At 47.0% G+C, this 23,291-nt stretch overlaps 1 protein-coding gene across 2 annotated transcripts in view; it reads right to left on the bottom strand.

Annotated features, from left to right (window-relative positions):
- TP53BP2 (tumor protein p53 binding protein 2) overlaps window positions 1-23,291 on the bottom strand; it is a 317,637-nt gene that overhangs the window by 172,074 nt on the left and 122,272 nt on the right. The window contains exons 8-11 of one of the 2 annotated variants that reach the window (XM_069233831.1): window positions 22,107-22,271; window positions 21,664-21,874; window positions 19,020-19,133; window positions 18,599-18,747 (exon numbers count right to left, since the gene is read on the bottom strand). In XM_069233831.1, coding sequence (XP_069089932.1) covers window positions 18,599-18,747; window positions 19,020-19,133; window positions 21,664-21,874; window positions 22,107-22,271 — 639 coding nt within the window. Of the gene's footprint in view, window positions 1-18,598; window positions 18,748-19,019; window positions 19,134-21,663; window positions 21,902-22,106; window positions 22,272-23,291 lie in introns of both variants that reach the window. The other variant, XM_069233830.1, reaches the window with a different exon arrangement.

Here is a 23,291-nt window from a genome sequence, read left to right as displayed (position 1 = left end):
AGATTATTCTAAGCAGTTCATTGTGCAGACTGATGCCTCTGAACATGGGATAGGGGCAGTTTTGTCCCAAACAAATGATGATGGCCTTGACCAGCCTGTTGCTTTCATTAGCAGGAGGTTACTCCCCAGGGAGCAGCGTTGGAGTGCCATTGAGAGGGAGGCCTTTGCTGTGGTTTGGTCCCTGAAGAAGCTGAGACCATACCTCTTTGGGACTCACTTCCTAGTTCAAACCGACCACAGACCTCTCAAATGGCTGATGCAAATGAAAGGTGAAAATCCTAAACTGTTGAGGTGGTCCATCTCCCTACAGGGAATGGACTTTATAGTGGAACACAGACCTGGGACTGCCCATGCCAATGCAGATGGCCTTTCCAGGTTCTTCCACTTAGAAAATGAAGACTCTCTTGGGAAAGGTTAGTCTCATCCTCTTTCGTTTGGGGGGGGGTTGTGTAAGGAAATGCCTCCTTGGCATGGTTGCCCCCTGACTTTTTGCCTTTGCTGATGCTATGTTTACAATTGAAAGTGTGCTGAGGCCTGCTAACCAGGCCCCAGCACCAGTGTTCTTTCCCTAAACCTGTACTTTTGTATCCACAATTGGCAGACCCTGGCATCCAGATAAGTCCCTTGTAACTGGTACTTCTAGTACCAAGGGCCCTGATGCCAAGGAAGGTCTCTAAGGGCTGCAGCATGTCTTATGCCACCCTGGAGACCTCTCACTCAGCACAGACACACTGCTTACCAGCTTGTGTGTGCTAGTGAGGACAAAACGAGTAAGTCGACATGGCACTCCCCTCAGGGTGCCATGCCAGCCTCTCACTGCCTATGCAGTATAGGTAAGACACCCCTCTAGCAGGCCTTACAGCCCTAAGGCAGGGTGCACTATACCATAGGTGAGGGTACCAGTGCATGAGCATGGTACCCCTACAGTGTCTAAACAAAACCTTAGACATTGTAAGTGCAGGGTAGCCATAAGAGTATATGGTCTGGGAGTCTGTCAAACACGAACTCCACAGCACCATAATGGCTACACTGAAAACTGGGAAGTTTGGTATCAAACTTCTCAGCACAATAAATGCACACTGATGCCAGTGTACATTTTATTGTAAAATACACCACAGAGGGCACCTTAGAGGTGCCCCCTGAAACTTAACCGACTATCTGTGTAGGCTGACTAGTTTTAGCAGCCTGCCACAAACCGAGACATGTTGCTGGCCCCATGGGGAGAGTGCCTTTGTCACTCTGAGGCCAGTAACAAAGCCTGCACTGGGTGGAGATGCTAACACCTCTCCCAGGCAGGAATTGTCACACCTGGCGGTGAGCCTCAAAGGCTCACCTCCTTTGTGCCAACCCAGCAGGACACTCCAGCTAGTGGAGTTGCCCGCCCCCTCCGGCCAGGCCCCACTTTTGGCGGCAAGGCCGGAGAAAATAATGAGAAAAACAAGGAGGAGTCACTGGCCAGTCAGGACAGCCCCTAAGGTGTCCTGAGCTGAGGTGACTCTGACTTTTAGAAATCCTCCATCTTGCAGATGGAGGATTCCCCCAATAGGGTTAGGATTGTGACCCCCTCCCCTTGGGAGGAGGCACAAAGAGGGTGTACCCACCCTCAGGGCTAGTAGCCATTGGCTACTAACCCCCCAGACCTAAACACGCCCTTAAATTTAGTATTTAAGGGCTACCCTGAACCCTAGAAAATTAGATTCCTGCAACTACAAGAAGAAGGACTGCCCAGCTGAAAACCCCTGCAGCGGAAGACCAGAAGACGACAACTGCCTTGGCTCCAGAAACTCACCGGCCTGTCTCCTGCCTTCCAAAGATCCTGCTCCAGCGACGCCTTCCAAAGGGACCAGCGACCTCGACATCCTCTGAGGACTGCCCCTGCTTCGAAAAGACAAGAAACTCCCGAGGACAGCGGACCTGCTCCAAGAAAAGCTGCAACTTTGTTTCCAGCAACTTTAAAGAACCCTGCAAGCTCCCCGCAAGAAGCGTGAGACTTGCAACACTGCACCCGGCGACCCCGACTCGGCTGGTGGCGATCCAACACCTCAGGAGGGACCCCAGGACTACTCTGATACTGTGAGTACCAAAACCTGTCCCCCCTGAGCCCCCACAGCGCCGCCTGCAGAGGGAATCCCGAGGCTTCCCCTGACCGCGACTCTTTGAACCTAAAGTCCCGACGCCTGGGAGAGACCCTGCACCCGCAGCCCCCAGGACCTGAAGGACCGGACTTTCACTGGAGAAGTGAACCCCAGGAGTCCCTCTCCCTTGCCCAAGTGGAGGTTTCCCCGAGGAACCCCCCCCTTGCCTGCCTGCAGCGCTGAAGAGATCCCGAGATCTCTCATAGACTAACATTGCGAACCCGACGCTTGTTTCTACACTGCACCCGGCCGCCCCCGCGCCGCTGAGGGTGAAATTTCTGTGTGGACTTGTGTCCCCCCCGGTGCCCTACAAAACCCCCCTGGTCTGCCCTCCGAAGACGCGGGTACTTACCTGCAAGCAGACCGGAACCGGGGCACCCCCTTATCTCCATTCTAGCCTATGTGTTTTGGGCACCACTTTGAACTCTGCACCTGACCGGCCCTGAGCTGCTGGTGTGGTGACTTTGGGGTTGCTCTGAACCCCCAACGGTGGGCTACCTTGGACCAAGAACTGAACCCTGTAAGTGTCTTACTTACCTGGTAAAACTAACAAATACTTACCTCCCCTAGGAACTGTGAAAATTGCACTGTGTCCACTTTTAAAACAGCTATTTGTGAATAACTTGAAAAGTATACATGCAATTTTGATGATTTGAAGTTCCTAAAGTACTTACCTGCAATACCTTTCGAATGAGCTATTACATGTAGAATTTGAACCTGTGGTTCTTAAAATAAACTAAGAAAAGATATTTTTCTATATAAAAACCTATTGGCTGGATTTGTCTCTGAGTGTGTGTACCTCATTTATTGTCTATGTGTATGTACAACAAATGCTTAACACTACTCCTTGGATAAGCCTACTGCACGACCACACTACCACAAAATAGAGCATTAGTATTATCTATTTTTACCACTATTTTACCTCTAAGGGGAACCCTTGGACTCTGTGCATGCTATTCCTTACTTTGAAATAGCACATACAGAGCCAACTTCCTACAATAAGTCACTCCACATTCATTCCACATGTGTTTCAGGTATGCGGACATGAAGTTGGTACCTCTGTCAGACACCACCTCCTTAGGGAAGCCCACTCTGGTAAAGATACCAATGAGGGCCTTGGCTACTGCAGGGGCAGTAGTCGACCTAATGGGAATAGCTTCAGGATGCCTAGTAGCATGATCCACTACTACTAGTATGTGCATATTTCCTGAGGCTGTGGGAGGTTCAAGTGGACCCACTGTGTCCACACCCACTCTTTCAAAGGGGACCCCCACCACTTGAAGTGGAATGAGGGGGGCCTTTGGATGTCCACCTGTCTTACCACTGGCTTGACAGGTGGTACAGGAGACACAAAACTCCTTAACTTTCTGGGACATGTTGGGCCAGTAGAAGTGGTTGACTAGTCTCTCCCACGTCTTGGTTTGTCCCAAATGCCCAGCAAGGGGAATATCATGGGCTAAGGTCAGTATGAACTCTCTGAACGCCTGAGGCACTACCACTCTCCTAGTGGCACCAGGTTTGGGATCTCTTGCCTCAGTGTACAGGAGCCCATCTTCCCAATAGACCCTATGTGTTCCAGTTTTCTTGCCATTGGACTCTTCAGCAGCTTGCTGCCTAAGGCCTTCAAGAGAGGGACAGGTTTCTTGCCCCTTACACAACTGCTCCCTTGAGGGTCCCCCTGGGCCTAAGAGCTCAACCTGATAAGGTTCTAACTCCATAGGCTCAGTTCCCTCAGAGGGCAGAACTTCTTCCTGGGAAGAGAGGTTCTCTCTTTGTTGTTGTGTTGCAGCTGGTTTCCCAGCTGGCTTTCTTTTTCTCTTGGTAGGCTGGGCCCTTTTTCCAGGCTCCAGCTCTACTTTTTCACCCTGAGCCTTGCACTGTGCCCACACACCAGTTCAGGGATACCCAGCATGGCTGCATGGGTTTTCAGTTCTACCTCAGCCCATGCTGAGGACTCCAGGTCATTTCCAAGCAAACAGTCTACTGGGATATTTGAGGAGACCACCACCTGTTTCAGGCCATTGACCCCTCCCCACTCTAAAGTTACCATAGCCATGGGATGTACTTTAGTCTGATTGTCAGCGTTGGTGACTGGATAAGTTTGTCCAGCCAGGTATTGACCAGGGGAAACCAGTTTCTCTGTCACCATAGTGACACTGGCACCTGTATCCCTCAGGCCTTCTACACTTGTCCCATTAATTAAGAGCTGCTGCCTGTATTTTTGCATGTTAGGAGGCCAGGCAGCCAGTGTGGCTAAATCCACCCCACCCTCAGAGACTAATGTAGCTTCAGTGTGACACCTGATTTGCTCTGGACACACTGTTGATCCCACTTGGAGACTAGCCATTCCAGTGTTAGCTGGAGTTGAGTTAGAAGTGGTAGTTTTCTTGGGACAGGCCTTGTCTCCAGTTTGGTGTCCAGGCTGATTATAGCTACGACACCAGGCCTTTTTGGGATCAAAGTTTTTACCCTTGTACCCAAAATTGTTTTGTGAAGAGGCTCTGGGCCCACCCTCCTGTGCAGGTTTTTGGGGGCCTGAAGAAGACTCTTTACTATTTTTGTTTTTGGATGTCTCAACACTCTTCCCCTGGGGAGGCTTTGTGACCCCTTTCTTTTGGTCACCCCCTGTGGAAGTCTTGGTCACCCTAGTCTTGACCCAATGGTCCGCCTTCTTTCCCAATTCTTGGGGAGAAATTGGTCCTAGGTCTACCAGATGCTGATGCAGTTTATCATTTGAACAATTACTTAACAGGTGTTCTTTCACAAATAAATTGTACAGCCCTTCATAATTATTTACACCACTGCCTTGAATCCAACCATCCAGTGTTTTCACTGAGTAGTCTACAAAATCAACACAGGTCTGGCTCGAGGATTTTTGAGCCCCCCTGAATCTAATCCTATACTCCTCAGTGGAGAATCCAAAGCCCTCAATCAGGGTACCCTTCATGAGGTCATAAGATTCTGCATCTTTTCCAGAGAGTGTGAGGAGTCTATCTGTAAAGAAATGGCTCCCTGTTGCAGTTACCCCCCACTTTTTGCCTGATACTGATGCTGACTTGACTGAGAAGAGTGCTGGGACCCTGCTAACCAGTGTTCCTTCACCTAAAATGTACTTTTGTATCCACAATTGGCAGACCCTGGCATCCAGATAAGTCCCTTGTAACTGGTACTTCTAGTACCAAGGGCCCTGATGCCAAGGAAGGTCTCTAAGGGCTGCCGCATGTCTTATGCCACCCTGGAGACCTCTCACTCAGCACAGACACACTGCTTGCCAGCTTGTGTGTGCTAGTGAGGACAAAACGAGTAAGTCGACATGGCACTCCCCTCAGGGTGCCATGCCAGCCTCTCACTGCCTATGCAGTATAGGTAAGACACCCCTCTAGCAGGCCTTACAGCCCTAAGGCAGGGTGCACTATACCATAGGTGAGGGTACCAGTGCATGAGCATGGTACCCCTACAGTGTCTAAACAAAACCTTAGACATTGTAAGTACAGGGTAGCCATAAGAGTATATGGTCTGGGAGTCTGTCAAACACGAACTCCACAGCACCATAATGGCTACACTGAAAACTGGGAAGTTTGGTATCAAACTTCTCAGCACAATAAATGCACACTGATGCCAGTGTACATTTTAGTGTAAAATACACCACAGAGGGCACCTTAGAGGTGCCCCCTGAAACTTAACCAACTAGCTGTGTAGGCTGACTGGTTCCAGCAGCCTGCCACACTAGAGACATGTTGCTGGCCCCATGGGGAGAGTGCCTTTGTCACTCTGAGGCCAGTAACAAAGCCTGCACTGGGTGGAGATGCTAACACCTCCCCCAGGCAGGAGCTGTAACACCTGGCGGTGAGCCTCAAAGGCTCACCCCTTTGTCACAGCCCAGCAGGGCACTCCAGCTTAGTGGAGTTGCCCGCCCCCTCCGGCCACGGCCCCCACTTTTGGCGGCAAGGCTGGAGGGAACAAAGAAAGCAACAAGGAGGAGTCACTGGCCAGTCAGGACAGCCCCTAAGGTGTCCTGAGCTGAAGTGACTCTAACTTTTAGAAATCCTCCATCTTGCAGATGGAGGATTCCCCCAATAGGGTTAGGATTGTGACCCCCTCCCCTTGGGAGGAGGCACAAAGAGGGTGTACCCACCCTCAGGGCAAGTAGCCATTGGCTACTAACCCCCCAGACCTAAACACGCCCTTAAATTTAGTATTTAAGGGCTACCCTGAACCCTAGAAAATTAGATTCCTGCAACTACAAGAAGAAGGACTGCCCAGCTGAAAACCCCTGCAGCGGAAGACCAGAAGACGACAACTGCCTTGGCTCCAGAAACTCACCGGCCTGTCTCCTGCCTTCCAAAGATCCTGCTCCAGCGACGCCTTCCAAAGGGACCAGCGACCTCGACATCCTCTGAGGACTGCCCCTGCTTCGAAAAGACAAGAAACTCCCGAGGACAGCGGACCTGCTCCAAGAAAGGCTGCAACTTTGTTTCCAGCAGCCTTGAAAGAACCCTGCAAGCTCCCCGCAAGAAGCGTGAGACTGGCAACACTGCACCCGGCGACACCGACTCGGCTGGTGGCGATCCAACACCTCAGGAGGGACCCCAGGACTACTCTGATACTGTGAGTACCAAAACCTGTCCCCCCTGAGCCCCCACAGCGCCGCCTGCAGAGGGAATCCCGAGGCTTCCCCTGACCGCGACTCTTTGAACCTAAAGTCCCGACGCCTGGGAGAGACCCTGCACCCGCAGCCCCCAGGACCTGACGGACCGGACTTTCACTGGAGAAGTGACCCCCAGGAGTCCCTCTCCCTTGCCCAAGTGGAGGTTTCCCCGAGGAATCCCCCCCTTGCCTGCCTGCAGCGCTGAAGAGATCCCGAGATCTCTCATAGACTAACATTGAAAACCCGACGCTTGTTTCTACACTGCACCCGGCCGCCCCCGCGCTGCTGAGGGTGAAATTTCTGTGTGGACTTGTGTCCCCCCCGGTGCCCTACAAAACCCCCCTGGTCTGCCCTCCGAAGACGCGGGTACTTACCTGCAAGCAGACCGGAACCGGGGCACCCCCTTCTCTCCATTCTAGCCTATGCGTTTTGGGCACCACTTTGAACCCTGCACCTGACTGGCCCTGAGCTGCTGGTGTGGTGACTTTGGGGTTGCCCTGAACCCCCAACGGTGGGCTACCTTGGACCAAGAACTAAGCCCTGTAAGTGTCTTACTTACCTGGTTAACCTAACAAATACTTACCTCCCCTAGGAACTGTGAAAATTGCACTAAGTGTCCACTTTTAAAACAGCTATTTGTGAATAACTTGAAAAGTATACATGCAATGTTGATGATTTGAAGTTCCTAAAGTACTTACCTGCAATACCTTTCGAATGAGATATTACATGTAGAATTTGAACCTGTGGTTCTTAAAATAAACTAAGAAAATATATTTTTCTATATAAAAACCTATTGGCTGGATTTGTCTCTGAGTGTGTATACCTCATTTATTGTCTATGTGTATGTACAACAAATGCTTAACACTACTCCTTGGATAAGCCTACTGCTCGACCACACTACCACAAAATAGAGCATTAGTATTATCTCTTTTTGCCACTATCTTACCTCTAAAGGGAACCCTTGGACTCTGTGCATACTATTCCTTACTTTGAAATAGTGCATACAGAGCCAACTTCCTACATTGGTGGATCAGCGGTGGGGTACAAGACTTTGCATTTGCTGGACTACTCAGCCAATACCTGATCACACGACAAATTCCAAAATTGTCATTAGAAATTGATTTTTGCAATTTGAAAAGTTTTCTAAATTCTTAAAAGACCTGCTAGGGCCTTGTGTTAGATCCTGTTTAGCATTTCTTTTAGAGTTTAAAAGTTTGTAAAAGTTTGAATTAGATTCTAGAACCAGTTGTAGATTCTTAAAAAGTATTCCAACTTTTAGAAGCAAAATGTCTAGCACAGATGTGACCGTGGTGGAACTCGACACCACACCTTACCTCCATCTTAAGATGAGGGAGCTAAGGTCACTCTGTAAAATAAAGAAAATAACAATGGGCCCCAAACCTACCAAAATACAGCTCCAGGAGCTTTTGGCAGAGTTTGAAAAGGCCAACCCCTCTGAGGGTGGCAACTCAGAGGAAGAGGATAGTGACTTGGAGGAAAATTCCCCCCTACCAATCCTATCTAGGGAGAACAGGGTCCCTCAAACCCTGACTCCAAAAATAATAGTCAGAGATGCTGGTTCCCTCACAGGAGAGACCAACACCTCTGAAATCACTGAGGATAGCCCCAGTGAAGAGGACATCCAGTTAGCCAGGATGGCCAAAAGATTGGCTTTGGAAAGACAGATCCTAGCCATAGAGAGGGAAAGAAAAGAGATGGGCCTAGGTCCCATCGATGGTGGCAGCAACTTAAATAGGGTCAGAGATTCTCCTGACATCCTAAAAATCCCCAAAGGGATTGTAACAAAATATGAAGATGGTGATGACATCACCAAATGGTTCACAGCTTTTGAGAGGGCTTGTGTAACCAGAAAAGTAAACAGATCTCACTGGGGTGCTCTCCTTTGGGAAATGTTCACTGGAAAGTGTAGGGATAGACTCCTCACACTCTCTGGAAAAGATGCAGAATCTTATGACCTCATGAAGGGTACCCTGATTGAGGGCTTTGGATTCTCCACTGAGTATAGAATTAGATTCAGGGGGGCTCAAAAATCCTCGAGCCAGACCTGGGTTGATTTTGTAGACTACTCAGTAAAAACACTAGATGGTTGGTTAACTGGAAATGAAGTGTGTGACTATGTTGGGCTTTATAATTTGTTTATGAAAGAACACATTTTAAGTAACTGCTTCAATGAAAAGTTGCATCAGTATCTGGTAGACCTAGGTCCAATTTCTCCCCAAGAATTGGGAAAGAAGGCAGACCACTGGGTCAAGACTAGGGTAACCAAAACTTCCACTGGGGGTGACCAAAAGAAAGGGGTTACAAAAACTCCCCAGGAGAAAATGGGTGACACTAGAAACAAAGAAAAAGAGTCCTCTGTAGGCCCCCAAAAACCAGAACAGGTGGGTGGGCCCCAAGACACAACCCAAAACAAAGGTGGGTACCAGGGTAAGAACTGGGATGCCACTAAGGCATGGTGCCACAACTGTAAACAGTCTGGGCACCACACCAAGGACAACTCTTGTCCCAAAAACAAACCCCAGAACAAAATTCCAGGGGTAACCAGTGTAGCCATGGGAGATGACTCCTCAGATGAGGAGGTCTTCATAGCCTTCAACTGGAAACAGGGCCCAACAGGTGAGTTGGAGATTCCAGAGGGAAGTAGACACTTCCACCACCTACTGGTGAATGGAATCCCAACCACTGCCCTGAGAGACACTTGTGCCAGTCACACTATTGTGCATGACAGGCTGGTGCTCTCAAACCAGTACATCCCAGGTGAGACTGCCAGGGTAAGAGTTAGCCTAGACAGGGTCACTAAGAGGCCTGTGGCTTTAGTGCCCATAGAAGTGGGTGGCACTCTTAGCTGGAGAAGGGTAGTAGTCAGTACAGACCTCCCCCTTGATTGTCTCCTTGGAAATGACTACCCAGAGGTTAGTCAGAGCTCAAGAGAGGAACTGGTCCAGTGCCAGTCCTCTCCCAAGGATTCTGGAAGTCCTGCCTCTGCAGTAAATGCAAGCAGGCCCCAGAAGAAGAAGAAAAGAAAACAGAGTAGGAAGGGTGGACAACCTTTAGCCAAGGTTACAGCAAGCCAATGAGATTCTGCTCCAGTAGGGGAGAACTCCAAAAATGGCCCTGATAAAGTCCAACCTGACCCACAAGAAGTCCTGGCTAGTCAGGCAACTGTTAAACCTGAGTGGGTGGCTCCTCAGCTAACAGAAGAAAGAGTGGAAGAAGGGTGTTTACTACAAGATGTGGTAACCCCCCACTCCAATACAGCAGACAGGCAACCTGAACCCAAAGAAGCCTGTAACTTAGCCCCTTCCCTTTTAGGTGAAGAGCTAAAGGTGTGGTTCTGGGCACTGACAGCTGTCAGTGGCCTCTGCTGGGTGTTAGCCTTTGTGGCTGCACTATCCTTGGCATGGTGGTCAGACCCCATGCCAAATAGCAAGTTAGGCCCCCTGACCCTGTTGGTCATGGTGGGGTTACTCCAGCTCTGGGTAACCTCTTTGGGTAAGCTAGGGATGACCCTGGCTAAGATAAGATTAGCAGAGGTGGATACCTCTAAACCCAAAATAAAAAGAATGGGTGGAGACATTGAAGAAGCAGACAAGAGGCAATTCAGACTAGGTCCTATCACTGTGGAAGTGGGTCAGTTCCCCAAAGGGAATGAGCTGAACAGAAGGATGTAAGGCAGAGTAGGCCCTGCAACTAACCAGCCTATTTCTCCTACTCTTCCTCGCCTGACAGACTAGGAAGACTCTCCCAGCTTGGGCTGAGTCTCCTGGCCTGTGGGCTGGGGGGGGCTTGTGTAAAGAAATGGCTCCCTGTTGCAGTTACCCCCCACTTTTTGCCTGATACTGATGCTGACTTGACTGAGAAGAGTGCTGGGACCCTGCTAACCAGGCCCCAGCACCAGTGTTCCTTCACCTAAAATGTACTTTTGTATCCACAATTGGCAGACCCTGGCATCCAGATAAGTCCCTTGTAACTGGTACTTCTAGTACCAAGGGCCCTGATGCCAAGGAAGGTCTCTAAGGGCTGCCGCATGTCTTATGCCACCCTGGAGACCTCTCACTCAGCACAGACACACTGCTTGCCAGCTTGTGTGTGCTAGTGAGGACAAAACGAGTAAGTCGACATGGCACTCCCCTCAGGGTGCCATGCCAGCCTCTCACTGCCTATGCAGTATAGGTAAGACACCCCTCTAGCAGGCCTTACAGCCCTAAGGCAGGGTGCACTATACCATAGGTGAGGGTACCAGTGCATGAGCATGGTACCCCTACAGTGTCTAAACAAAACCTTAGACATTGTAAGTACAGGGTAGCCATAAGAGTATATGGTCTGGGAGTCTGTCAAACACGAACTCCACAGCACCATAATGGCTACACTGAAAACTGGGAAGTTTGGTATCAAACTTCTCAGCACAATAAATGCACACTGATGCCAGTGTACATTTTAGTGTAAAATACACCACAGAGGGCACCTTAGAGGTGCCCCCTGAAACTTAACCAACTAGCTGTGTAGGCTGACTGGTTCCAGCAGCCTGCCACACTAGAGACATGTTGCTGGCCCCATGGGGAGAGTGCCTTTGTCACTCTGAGGCCAGTAACAAAGCCTGCACTGGGTGGAGATGCTAACACCTCCCCCAGGCAGGAGCTGTAACACCTGGCGGTGAGCCTCAAAGGCTCACCCCTTTGTCACAGCCCAGCAGGGCACTCCAGCTTAGTGGAGTTGCCCGCCCCCTCCGGCCACGGCCCCCACTTTTGGCGGCAAGGCTGGAGGGAACAAAGAAAGCAACAAGGAGGAGTCACTGGCCAGTCAGGACAGCCCCTAAGGTGTCCTGAGCTGAAGTGACTCTAACTTTTAGAAATCCTCCATCTTGCAGATGGAGGATTCCCCCAATAGGGTTAGGATTGTGACCCCCTCCCCTTGGGAGGAGGCACAAAGAGGGTGTACCCACCCTCAGGGCAAGTAGCCATTGGCTACTAACCCCCCAGACCTAAACACGCCCTTAAATTTAGTATTTAAGGGCTACCCTGAACCCTAGAAAATTAGATTCCTGCAACTACAAGAAGAAGGACTGCCCAGCTGAAAACCCCTGCAGCGGAAGACCAGAAGACGACAACTGCCTTGGCTCCAGAAACTCACCGGCCTGTCTCCTGCCTTCCAAAGATCCTGCTCCAGCGACGCCTTCCAAAGGGACCAGCGACCTCGACATCCTCTGAGGACTGCCCCTGCTTCGAAAAGACAAGAAACTCCCGAGGACAGCGGACCTGCTCCAAGAAAGGCTGCAACTTTGTTTCCAGCAGCCTTGAAAGAACCCTGCAAGCTCCCCGCAAGAAGCGTGAGACTGGCAACACTGCACCCGGCGACACCGACTCGGCTGGTGGCGATCCAACACCTCAGGAGGGACCCCAGGACTACTCTGATACTGTGAGTACCAAAACCTGTCCCCCCTGAGCCCCCACAGCGCCGCCTGCAGAGGGAATCCCGAGGCTTCCCCTGACCGCGACTCTTTGAACCTAAAGTCCCGACGCCTGGGAGAGACCCTGCACCCGCAGCCCCCAGGACCTGACGGACCGGACTTTCACTGGAGAAGTGACCCCCAGGAGTCCCTCTCCCTTGCCCAAGTGGAGGTTTCCCCGAGGAATCCCCCCCTTGCCTGCCTGCAGCGCTGAAGAGATCCCGAGATCTCTCATAGACTAACATTGAAAACCCGACGCTTGTTTCTACACTGCACCCGGCCGCCCCCGCGCTGCTGAGGGTGAAATTTCTGTGTGGACTTGTGTCCCCCCCGGTGCCCTACAAAACCCCCCTGGTCTGCCCTCCGAAGACGCGGGTACTTACCTGCAAGCAGACCGGAACCGGGGCACCCCCTTCTCTCCATTCTAGCCTATGCGTTTTGGGCACCACTTTGAACCCTGCACCTGACCGGCCCTGAGCTGCTGGTGTGGTGACTTTGGGGTTGCCCTGAACCCCCAACGGTGGGCTACCTTGGACCAAGAACTAAGCCCTGTAAGTGTCTTACTTACCTGGTTAACCTAACAAATACTTACCTCCCCTAGGAACTGTGAAAATTGCACTAAGTGTCCACTTTTAAAACAGCTATTTGTCAATAACTTGAAAAGTATACATGCAATGTTGATGATTTGAAGTTCCTAAAGTACTTACCTGCAATACCTTTCGAATGAGATATTACATGTAGAATTTGAACCTGTGGTTCTTAAAATAAACTAAGAAAAGATATTTTTCTATATAAAAACCTATTGGCTGGATTTGTCTCTGAGTGTGTGTACCTCATTTATTGTCTATGTGTATGTACAACAAATGCTTAACACTACTCCTTGGATAAGCCTACTGCTCGACCACACTACCACAAAATAGAGCATTAGTATTATCTCTTTTTGCCACTATCTTACCTCTAAGGGGAACCCTTGGACTCTGTGCATACTATTCCTTACTTTGAAATAGTGCATACAGAGCCAACTTCCTACACTATCCCTACACTTTCCAGTGAACATTTCCCAAAGGAGAGCACCCCAGTGAGATCTGTTCACTTTTCTGGTTACACAAGCCCTCTCAAAAACTGTGAACCATTTGGTGATGTCATCACCATCTTCATATTTAGTTACAATCCCTTTAGGGATTTTCAACATGTCAGGAGAATCTCTGACCCTAGTTATGTTGCTGCCACCATTGATGGGTCCTAGGCCCATCTCTTGTCTTTCCCTTTCTATGGCTAGGATCTGTCTTTCCAAAGCCAATCTTTTGGCAATCCTGGCTAACTGGATGTCCTCTTCACTGGGATTATCCTCAGTGATTTCAGAGAGGTTGGTCCCTCCTGTGAGGGAACCAGCATCTCTGACTATTATGTTTGGAGACAGGGCTTGAGAGGCCTTGTTCTCCCTAGTTAGGACTGGTAGGTGGGAATTTTCCTCCAAGTCACTATCTTCATCCTCTGTGTTGCCATCCTCAGAGAGGTTGGCCTTTTCAAACTCTGCCAAAAGCTCCTGGAGCTGTAGTTTGGAAGGTCTGGGGCACATTGTTATTTTCTTTATTTTACAGAGTGACCTTAGCTCCCTCATCTTAAGATGGAGGTAATGGGTGATGTCGAGTTCCATCACATTTACATCTGTACTAGACATTATGCTTCTAAAAGTTGGAATGCTTTTTAAGAATCTAAAACTAGTTCTAGGTTCTAATTCAAACTTTCACAAAACTTTTAAACTCTAAAAGAAATGCTAACAGGGACTAACACAAGGCCCTAGCAGGACTTTTAAGAATTTAGAAAAATAGTTCAAATTGCAAAAATAAATTTCTAATTACAATTTTTGGAATTTGTCGTGTGATCAGGTATTGGCTGAGTAGTCCAGCAAATGCAAAGTCTTGTACCCCACCGCTGATCCACCAATGTAGGAAGTTGGCTCTGTATGCACTATTTCAAAGTAAGGAATAGTATGCACAGAGTCCAAGGGTTCCCCTTAGAGGTAAGATAGTGGCAAAAAGAGAGAATACTAATGCTCTATTTTGTGGTAGTGTGGTCGAGCAGTAGGCTTATCAAAGGAGTAGTGTTAAGCATTTGTTGTACATACACACAGGCAATAAATGAGGAACACACACTCAGAGACAATTCCAGGCCAATAGGTTTTGTTATAGAAAAATATATTTTCTTTTAAGAACCACAGGTTCAAATTCTACATGTAATATCTCATTTGAAAGGTATTGCAGGTAAGTGCTTTAGGAACTTTGAATAATCACAATAGCATATATACTTTTTTACACAAAACACATATAGCTATTTCAAAAGTGGACACTTAGTGCAATTTTCAACAGCTCCTGGGGAGGTAAAGTAATGTTAGTTCTTGCAGGTAAGTAAACCACCTACGGGGTTCAAATTGGGGTCCAAAGTAGCCCACCGTTGGGGGTTCAGAGCAACCCCAAAGTCACCACACCAGCAGCTCAGGGCCGGTCAGGTGCAGAGTTCAAAGTGGTGCCCAAAACACATAGGCTTCAATAGAGCAGGGGGTGCCCCGGTTCCAGTCTGCCAGCAGGTAAGTACCCGCGTCTTCGGAGGGCAGACCAGGGGGGTTTTGTAGGGCACCGGGGGGGACACAAGCTCACACAAAAAGTACACCCTCAGCTGCACTGGGGGGCCGGTTGCAGTGTGCAAACACGCGTCAGGTTTTCAATAGGTTTCAATGAGAGACCAAGGGGTCTCTTCAGCGATGCAGGCAGGCAAGGGGGTGGCTCCTCGGGGTAGCCACCACCTGGGCAAGGGAGAGGGCCTCCTGGGGGTCACTCCTGCACTGGAGTTCCGATCCTTCAGGTCCTGGGGGCTGCGGGTGCAGGGTCTTTTCCAGGCTTCGGGATTTCAGAGTCAGGCAGTCGCAGTCAGGGGGTGCCTCGGGATTCCCTCTGCAGGCGTCGCTCTGGGGGCTCAGGGGGGACAACTTTGGTTACTCACAGTCTCGGAGTCGCCGGAGGGTCCTCCCTGAGGTGTTGGTTCTCCACCAGTTGAGTCGGGGTCGCCGGGTGCAGTGTTGCAAGTCTCACGCTTCTTGCGGGGATTGGAGGGGTCTTTAAATCTGCTCCTCTGGATACAAAGTTGCAGTCTTTGTTGAACAGAGCCGCTGTTCTCGGGAGTTTCTTGGTCTCTTGGAAGCAGGGCAGTCCTCTGGGGATTCAGAGGTCGCTGGTCCCAGGGAAAGCGTCGCTGGAGCAGGTTTCTTCTGAAGGAGGGAGACAGGCCGGTAGGGCTGGGGCCAAAGCAGTTGGTGTCTTCTTCTTCTCTGCAGGGTTTTTCAGCTCAGCAGTCCTCTTCTTCTGTAAGTTGCAGGAATCTAAATTCTTAGGTTCAGGGGAGCCCTTAAATACTAAATTTAAGGGCGTGTTTAGGTCTGGGGGGTTAGTAGCCAATGGCTACTAGCCCTGAGGGTGGGTACACCCTCTTTGTGCCTCCTCCCAAGGGGAGGGGGTCACATTCCTATCCCTATTGGGGAAATCCTCCATCTGCAAGATGGAGGATTTCTAAAAGTTAGAGTCACTTCAGCTCAGGGCACCTTAAGGGCTGTCCAGACTGGCCAGTGACTCCTCCTTGTTTTTCTCATTAATTCCTTCGGCCTTGCCGCCAAAAGTGGGGCCGTGGCCGGAGGGGGCGGGCAACTCCACTAGCTGGAGTGCCTGTGGTGCTGGAACAAAGGGGGTGAGCCTTTGAGGCTCACCGCCAGGTGTTACAGCTCCTGCCTGGGGGAGGTGATAGCATCTCCACCCAGTGCAGGCTTTGTTACTGGCCACAGAGTGACAAAGGCACTCTCCCCATGTGGCCAGCAACATGTCTCGAGTGTGGCAGGCTGCTAAAACCAGTCCGCCTAAACGGGTAGTTGGTTAAGGTTTCAGGGGCACCTCTAAGGTGCCCTCTGGGGTGTATTTCACAATAAAATGTACACTGGCATCAGTGTGCATTTATTGTGCTGAGAAGTTTGATACCAAACTTCCCAGTTTTCAGTGCAGCCATTATGGTGCTGTGGAGTTAGTGTTTGACAGACTCCCAGACCATATACTCTTATGGCTACCCTGCACTTACAATGTCTAAGGTTTTGCTTAGACACTGTAGGGGCACAGTACTCATGCACTGGTGCCCTCACCTATGGTATAGTGCACCCTGCCTTAGGGCTGTAAGGCCTGCTAGAGGGGTGACTTATCTATACTGCATAGGCAGTGTGAGGTTGGCATGGCACCCTGAGGGGAGTGCCATGTCGACTTACTCGTTTTGTCCTCACCAGCACACACAAGCTGGAAAGCAGTGTGTCTGTGCTGAGTAAGGGGTCCCCAGGGTGGCATAAGATATGCTGCAGCCCTTAGAGACCTTCCCTGGCATCAGGGCCCTTGGTACCAGGGGTACCAGTTACAAGGGACTTACCTGGATGCCAGGGTGTGCCAATTGTGTAAAACAAAAGTACAGGTTAGGGAAAGAACACTGGTGCTGGGGTCTGGTTAGCAGGCCTCAGCACACTTTCAAATCAAAACATAGCATCAGCAAAGGCAAAAAGTCAGGGGGTAACCATGCCAAGGAGGCATTTCCTTACACCCACCAATAACAAAAACAGAAAATAGAAGAGAGAGGAGAGAGAGAGAAGAAGAAAAAAAAAAGAGAAAAAAAAAAAAGTGTAGCATTCCGGACTTAACCACCAGATGGGGGATTAATGCACAGCATGTGAATCTAGAAGAGAGTTGCGCTGCAAAACCTTTCTTTTTGGAGAAAGTTCCAAACTTTCAGGTCTATCTGCTGCTCCAGTACTAAGAAGCCTACCAGTGTCTGAGCCCACTAGAAAGGGAACTTTCATGCAGAGTATAACTGGCGGTACAAGAAAGTTCTCTTCATTAACAGTGAAGCAGTGCCTAAAGGACATTGTGAGCTTGTCTGCATCTTATTTTCAAGCTTAACACCATCGAAGACAAAGCTGCTAGTTTAACTACATATCGGTGGGGTGGAACACTATCAGAAAATATTGGCCATTTGCAGGTACTGCTTACCTATCTCTATAAAGATCTTAATGTATTCTAACCAAGCTAAGAAACCGGCCTGAAATCCTACACTACATTCCCTCGAACGCAAGTTAATTTAATGTCGAAGCATGAGTTTATAGGATTTTAAAAGAAAAAAAATTATTGCCTAAAAGCAAATTTAGATGCAAGTGATGTGGTCACTCCAAATATTACCACTTTCGCAATACTGGGTGAACAGTAACCAAACACCGTTTTTATATTTTTGCCACAAATCTAAACTAGAACAAAGTACCAGAACTTCTACAACCCATCCAACACAGTCTAGTTAAGCCAGCAGAAGCCTACTGTCACCAGCAGAACACCCAAACTGCAATGGCCTCATTCTCATGCTACATATGGGAGATTTAATCCAGGTAGCAGTCAGTCGATCTAGCAAAATTTCAGCCACACCAATCATACAATATATAACTGGCTGACATGCAAATGATTAAGACACACCTAATGGAAACAGTAAAATAACTACAAACACAGCACTAATATATACTCAAAAGCAAGATCAAAAGCTGTGTTGCAATGGAATCTTCAAAAATAAAGTTAGAAGACATCAAGACTTCATGAACAATGTGAAGTAAGGTGCTGAACAGATAAATAACATATTACTTTGAATGTGCAAATCTCAGATATCTCTGCTATAGCAATAAAAAAGCATACCTTGTAAACATATTTAAAAAAAGACAAATGCAAGGCAATCGCTCAACACATCATTTTGGGGAATTAATGTGTAGATTTACTGTCAGATGTGAAGCATTTTGTCAGAGCAAAACAGGTGAAATATCTGAACAGGGATACAAGGAAAACATTACAGGGATTATCATACTATTCTCTGTTTTTCCCCAACCTTAAACTAAAGAACAATATCTCAAAATTAATGATTTAGAGTTTGGCAGATGGGATTACTCTGTCACAAATGTGATGGACATCTAGTCCAGTCTAGTATTATGATTCCACAGTAACCTATTGAAATCGTAATACGACGGACGGGATATACTTCTCATTTGTGACGGAGTAACCCGTCCGTCAAACTCTAAATCCGGCCCAAAATCTTTTAACAGGGCCAGTAAAGGATAATGGGCTACTTGAGAGATGTTTATATTCCTCTCTGACATTAACAAAACCTTAAGTATAATCCTGAAATCCTTATTTCTATCAGGCTAATGTAGGTAACTAATCACATTTTTTTTATACAGAAAACTCTGATGGAATGCTTTTTAAATTCAAAGATAACCAATGTTCTGTATCACAGTACCTGCGCATCTCGAAGGAGATCTTCGCTGCTTTGGTTTTTACGCAGCATGCCAAACACTGGAAGTCCAGTGGTTGGATCCACAGAATCAAACATGGAATATGGGCGCATTTTTTTCTCTCTCTCTCTCATAAGGACATCGCTGTCACCAACTGAAAGTGAGGCAATATAAAGGACAACATTTGTGTAAATATCTGAAATCTAAGTGATAAAAACCTGGAAGGCGCAACTGTCTAACAGAAGATCTTAGCTACAGTATCTTCATCAGTTACTCATCTTCAATTTGGCAAAGTTTGTTACTTAGAATATTGCCAGTGACCAGATAAAACAATTAGTCAGAAACAAAAATGGGTCATAGTACCCACTTGCGTAGTTAAACATTTACTCAGTTTACATGCACCTCTTGCGTATAAAGAATGCTCACCATGCCCTATGCCATTCTCAGTTCCTTTTGCTGATCCTGTGTTAAGGTTATCACAGTTTGAATTGCTCCAATCAGGTACAGCTGGTGGGGGTGTAACACCTTGGGTTGATGAGCCTAGTAAAGTAGCAGAAAGTCAGATTAGAAAGTATCTTCATAACTATGGCTGTTATCACACAGAACTTTATTGCAATTAAATCACCCTCTGCTCTCTTCCACAAAGCCTGGTCAATGACCCTTCCCCGTCATGTCTGTCGCTGCATACCACATCCCCTCCAAGCAACTTCTGTATCCGCCCACCTACTGCTAAAATAACACACATAATTGTGCATGCAAGCATATGTAAACCTAATGATTCTAAACTGGTAAAGCTATATAAGTGGAAAGGAGGGAATTTCCATCAAACATTTTAAATGTTTAGCTTACATCAAGCTAAGGTCGAGATCATCTCACTATAAACAAAGTCAGCTACCAGGGGTCTCTCTTAATATAAAATCACTTTAGCATGTGGTGTTTCTCTGTTCATCTACCACTACCTCCAGAGCAAACACTCAGTATTATCCCCTTGGAAACGAAAAGGCAAAATCATTATCAAATTGCAAACGACCTACATGAACACTGGCTCTGCAATTGGTTATTTACCAGCAGTCAATGCAATGCATCTCTACATATTTAACTGGTAGAGTTCGGAACATCAGTGAAAACATCAGTGAGTCGAGTTACAAAATCACATGATATTGTTACATAACAGAGGTTTTATGTAGCAAATGGCAACTTATTATTGGCGGTTACATCCAGACACAGATTTGCTGAACTGCTGAAATGAGTAACGATAAAAGTGGTTTAACGTGGGGGCCACACACAGCAATGTTGAATGTAAGTGCATTATTCATCTACAGAAAAATAAGTGTGGATGCACTGCAACAGAATATTTTAACACAAAATAACTTAATCAGGGAACCATATTTTATCACATAATTTTGACCCATTTTTTTAAACCATTACTGCTGAACGAGTAATACTTGTAAAAAGAAAACTGTTTTAAAAAAAACACAGCCAGGAAAGGAGTGAAATATCAAGCTTGGAGGCAGCCGCCACTGCATGCAACATTTAGGAGAAGACAAGAAGAAAGTCAAGAAACAGATTTTGTGACACCCCTGCCCGTGATGCCTACTGCTCCTCTTTAGCTGTATATGGCACTGAGCAGGTGACATCAACGGTGATTCTGTAGGGTCTGTGACTAAAGAGAGGCAAAACTTGCAGACTGGATAGACCCAATAGCTCTTATATAAACTTTAATTTACAAGCCCAGCCCAACATCTGACCCTAGACAAACCTTTCATACTACCGAATGGGCAGTTTTTTATTCATTTTATAAGAAGTGATTTTATGGGCAAGCAGACACCCTGTGTCCATGTCTATGCAGATGCATAGATGTGAAACAGAATGTCTAAGAAGCTTTTCAGACAAAGTGATAAGTGGAAGTGGGCAGATATAAAAAAAAATGCATTATGTGTGTTCTTCTAATAGTTTTAGTGATGCTATTAGTTCAGCTGAAAGCTCATCCATTTATGGCACTTAGAAGTCACAAGAGTAAATTAAGCAACATTTCTCAAGATGGGCCCTCAGAGTAATTAATGATGTAGAAGCGGGGAAACAGATAAACAGGTCTGAAAGGGAAGTAGATGGAAACTCCTTACCAATACTCCTGGTACCCACACACAAGAAAACAGGAGTCATAAAAAAAAGTAGAGCCTCCCTTTCTGTGCTCTGCTCTTACTGCTAAAGGAAACACATGGGGCGGGGGCTTGTTCCCTTCAACATCTTTATAGACCTGCTGAGGCTCAGCAGCTACTAAGAACATAGTGGTCTGATACTGCAGATTAAGTCAATTTGTAATGCTGCTAACAAGTGCACCAGGAGCATCATCTGTTGCTCTGTTAAGTATTCATCAGTGCACTTACTTCTAACGGAGACCCATGGTGAGGAATCCATTGCGTAAGGAGACTGAATTAGACAGAAAAGTAATCCTTAAGTGAATCTGCTGGTCCTAGTGATTCTACTCTCATGTCAGTTAGGCATGATGAAAGTGTGAGACAGACATCATGATAAAAGGAAACAGTGCTGCTTCAAGTTGAATATAAGAATAGCCATTGTAAAACACCTGATTCCTCACTGGTCACTTTTATTCAGCTCTCTTATGAATGAATCTAGAAATTAACTGTGTTATAACTAGAAAATAAACCCAAAAATATTCTACCAGCAAAATCTAAAATTTGGAGAAAGCAAATATTAATACTGAAGCTTTTCGGTACAGAGCTAAAGTACAATTGCCAAGTCACAAGGAGAAAGTAGTAGAACGTGTCTCAATGTAGTGTCAATGTACAGTTTCTCGATAAATTACTTGATACAATTCCACAAGACCAGTTTAAGACATATTTCCACATAATACAGAAAATAAAGTTACACCTTAGAGGAACAATATTATTATATTTTACGTAAAAAATTAAAAACATTTAAATCTATAACTGGAGGTGCAAAAAAGTGTTTTGCCAAACTTTGAAAGGAAACCAGGTTTAGCCAAAAATTAAGGGGAAAAAAACACATTGGGAATCGGCGGAAAGGAATGTGATTAGCATTAAATTACCATTCAACAGTTTCGTCTGCGACCCTGTGCCAGCTCTCATGTTGGGAAGAGTCTGTGTTTTAAGAGGTCCGTCTGAAACTGGCAATGTTGTGATCCCTTCTGGACAGGCAGGTTTCACCAGGAGATCTGGTCTCGATGGGAGACGTGGCATGGTGGCAGACTGGATGTAGGGACCAACTTGAGCCACACGATTAGTAGATGATACCACCTGCTGGGGTAGATTCCCATCAGAAGAGATCTAAGTGAAGAAATGTTTCCATTACGGCACACACAGCAATACGGCACGATACAACACAACATATCTCAGTCGCACAGGTCCATACAAAATGGAGAAGACTGCTGGGTTTCAGCTATTTGCAGAGATGGATTGCCCATCAATAACTTGTCTTAGAGAGTATGTGAAAAGAGAGTGATGCCTGTGATGGCAGGCACCGGACACTTACTGGTACATTCTCCTTCTGCTGTAGTGCTGCCTTCTTCTTCCAGAGCCGCTCCCGCAGCTCATTCACACGCTTATCCATGGACGCCACCTCAGAATTTCGCTTGTTCAAACTCTCCCTCTGTTGCTGCAACTTGGCATTCTGCTCTTGGTTCAGTTTGTTCCTCAGCTGAATGGTGAAAGGAAGAAAAACAAATACACAGTTACCAACTCTCCCCGAGGACAGACAATAACTGCATCCAGAGTCGAGAGTTAGAACATTTTGAAAACGCGTACCAAGCGATGCCATGAATACTAATCATACAATGAGTGCTGTGTGTGGACACAACAGGGTTCCCAGATCTGTGTGGGTACAACTACACATTTCCAAAGAATTTTTATATTAGAAGTTATTGAAGTTTTCTGTATACAACACAGCTATCTGGCTTTTTGCAGGTCTTTGCTTATTTAAGTAGCACAGTTTTTTATCTTCCTAGCAGCCAAGTGTTACCCCACTTAAAACCATTCATTGCTTTCCATCCTTTCCACTGATAGTCACTTTATTTTTTACCTCTCGTTTATGTTTTTATACAGCTCTCCTATTATTCCAAAAGGTGTTGGCACGCTTTGCAATTACATACAGAAAGTTGTGGAGGCACTCAGGGAACAATCTAAAGGCTGTGTTCTCTATATACCTCAGTGAAGAAGGCCCCTTGCTTGAGCATTCTATGAACTCCTCATGGGTCACCTGCATGCCCCACCTACTTCTTTGATGTTTTCGCAGTGGATATCAGTTATTCTCTTCTTTCTAGCTCTATGATAGGTTGGAAGTTTGGCATTATTTGTCAATCTATTGCTTTTTCCTCTCTTCTTTCGACTTTCAGAGATTCCAGATCAAACAGCAGAAAAATAATCTGAAGATGGTGACCATGGGCAGGGGCTTCTAGGGCGGGGGTCTGATGTCAAATGGTAACAACAGAAGATGACCAAAGAACAATAACAACAAAAAAGAAAAAGGAAAGAGGACTGCAAGAGAAGAATTCTAAACTCAACCACTAGATGGAGGAATAATGCACACCAGCAGGTGAATCCAGAAAAAAGTCATGCTGCAAAATATGTATGTTTACTATCTAAACAAGCACTGGAGAAGCCAATCAGTCTCATCTATGCAAGAGCTACTGGCTTTGACAATGTGTTTTAGCCATTGCAC

Source organism: Pleurodeles waltl, chromosome 5 (assembly GCF_031143425.1).
Source record: "Pleurodeles waltl isolate 20211129_DDA chromosome 5, aPleWal1.hap1.20221129, whole genome shotgun sequence".
Lineage (NCBI taxonomy): Eukaryota > Metazoa > Chordata > Amphibia > Caudata > Salamandridae > Pleurodeles > Pleurodeles waltl.
Note: the sequence above shows the minus strand (reverse complement) of the source record. Positions and strands in the feature narration are given on the sequence as shown.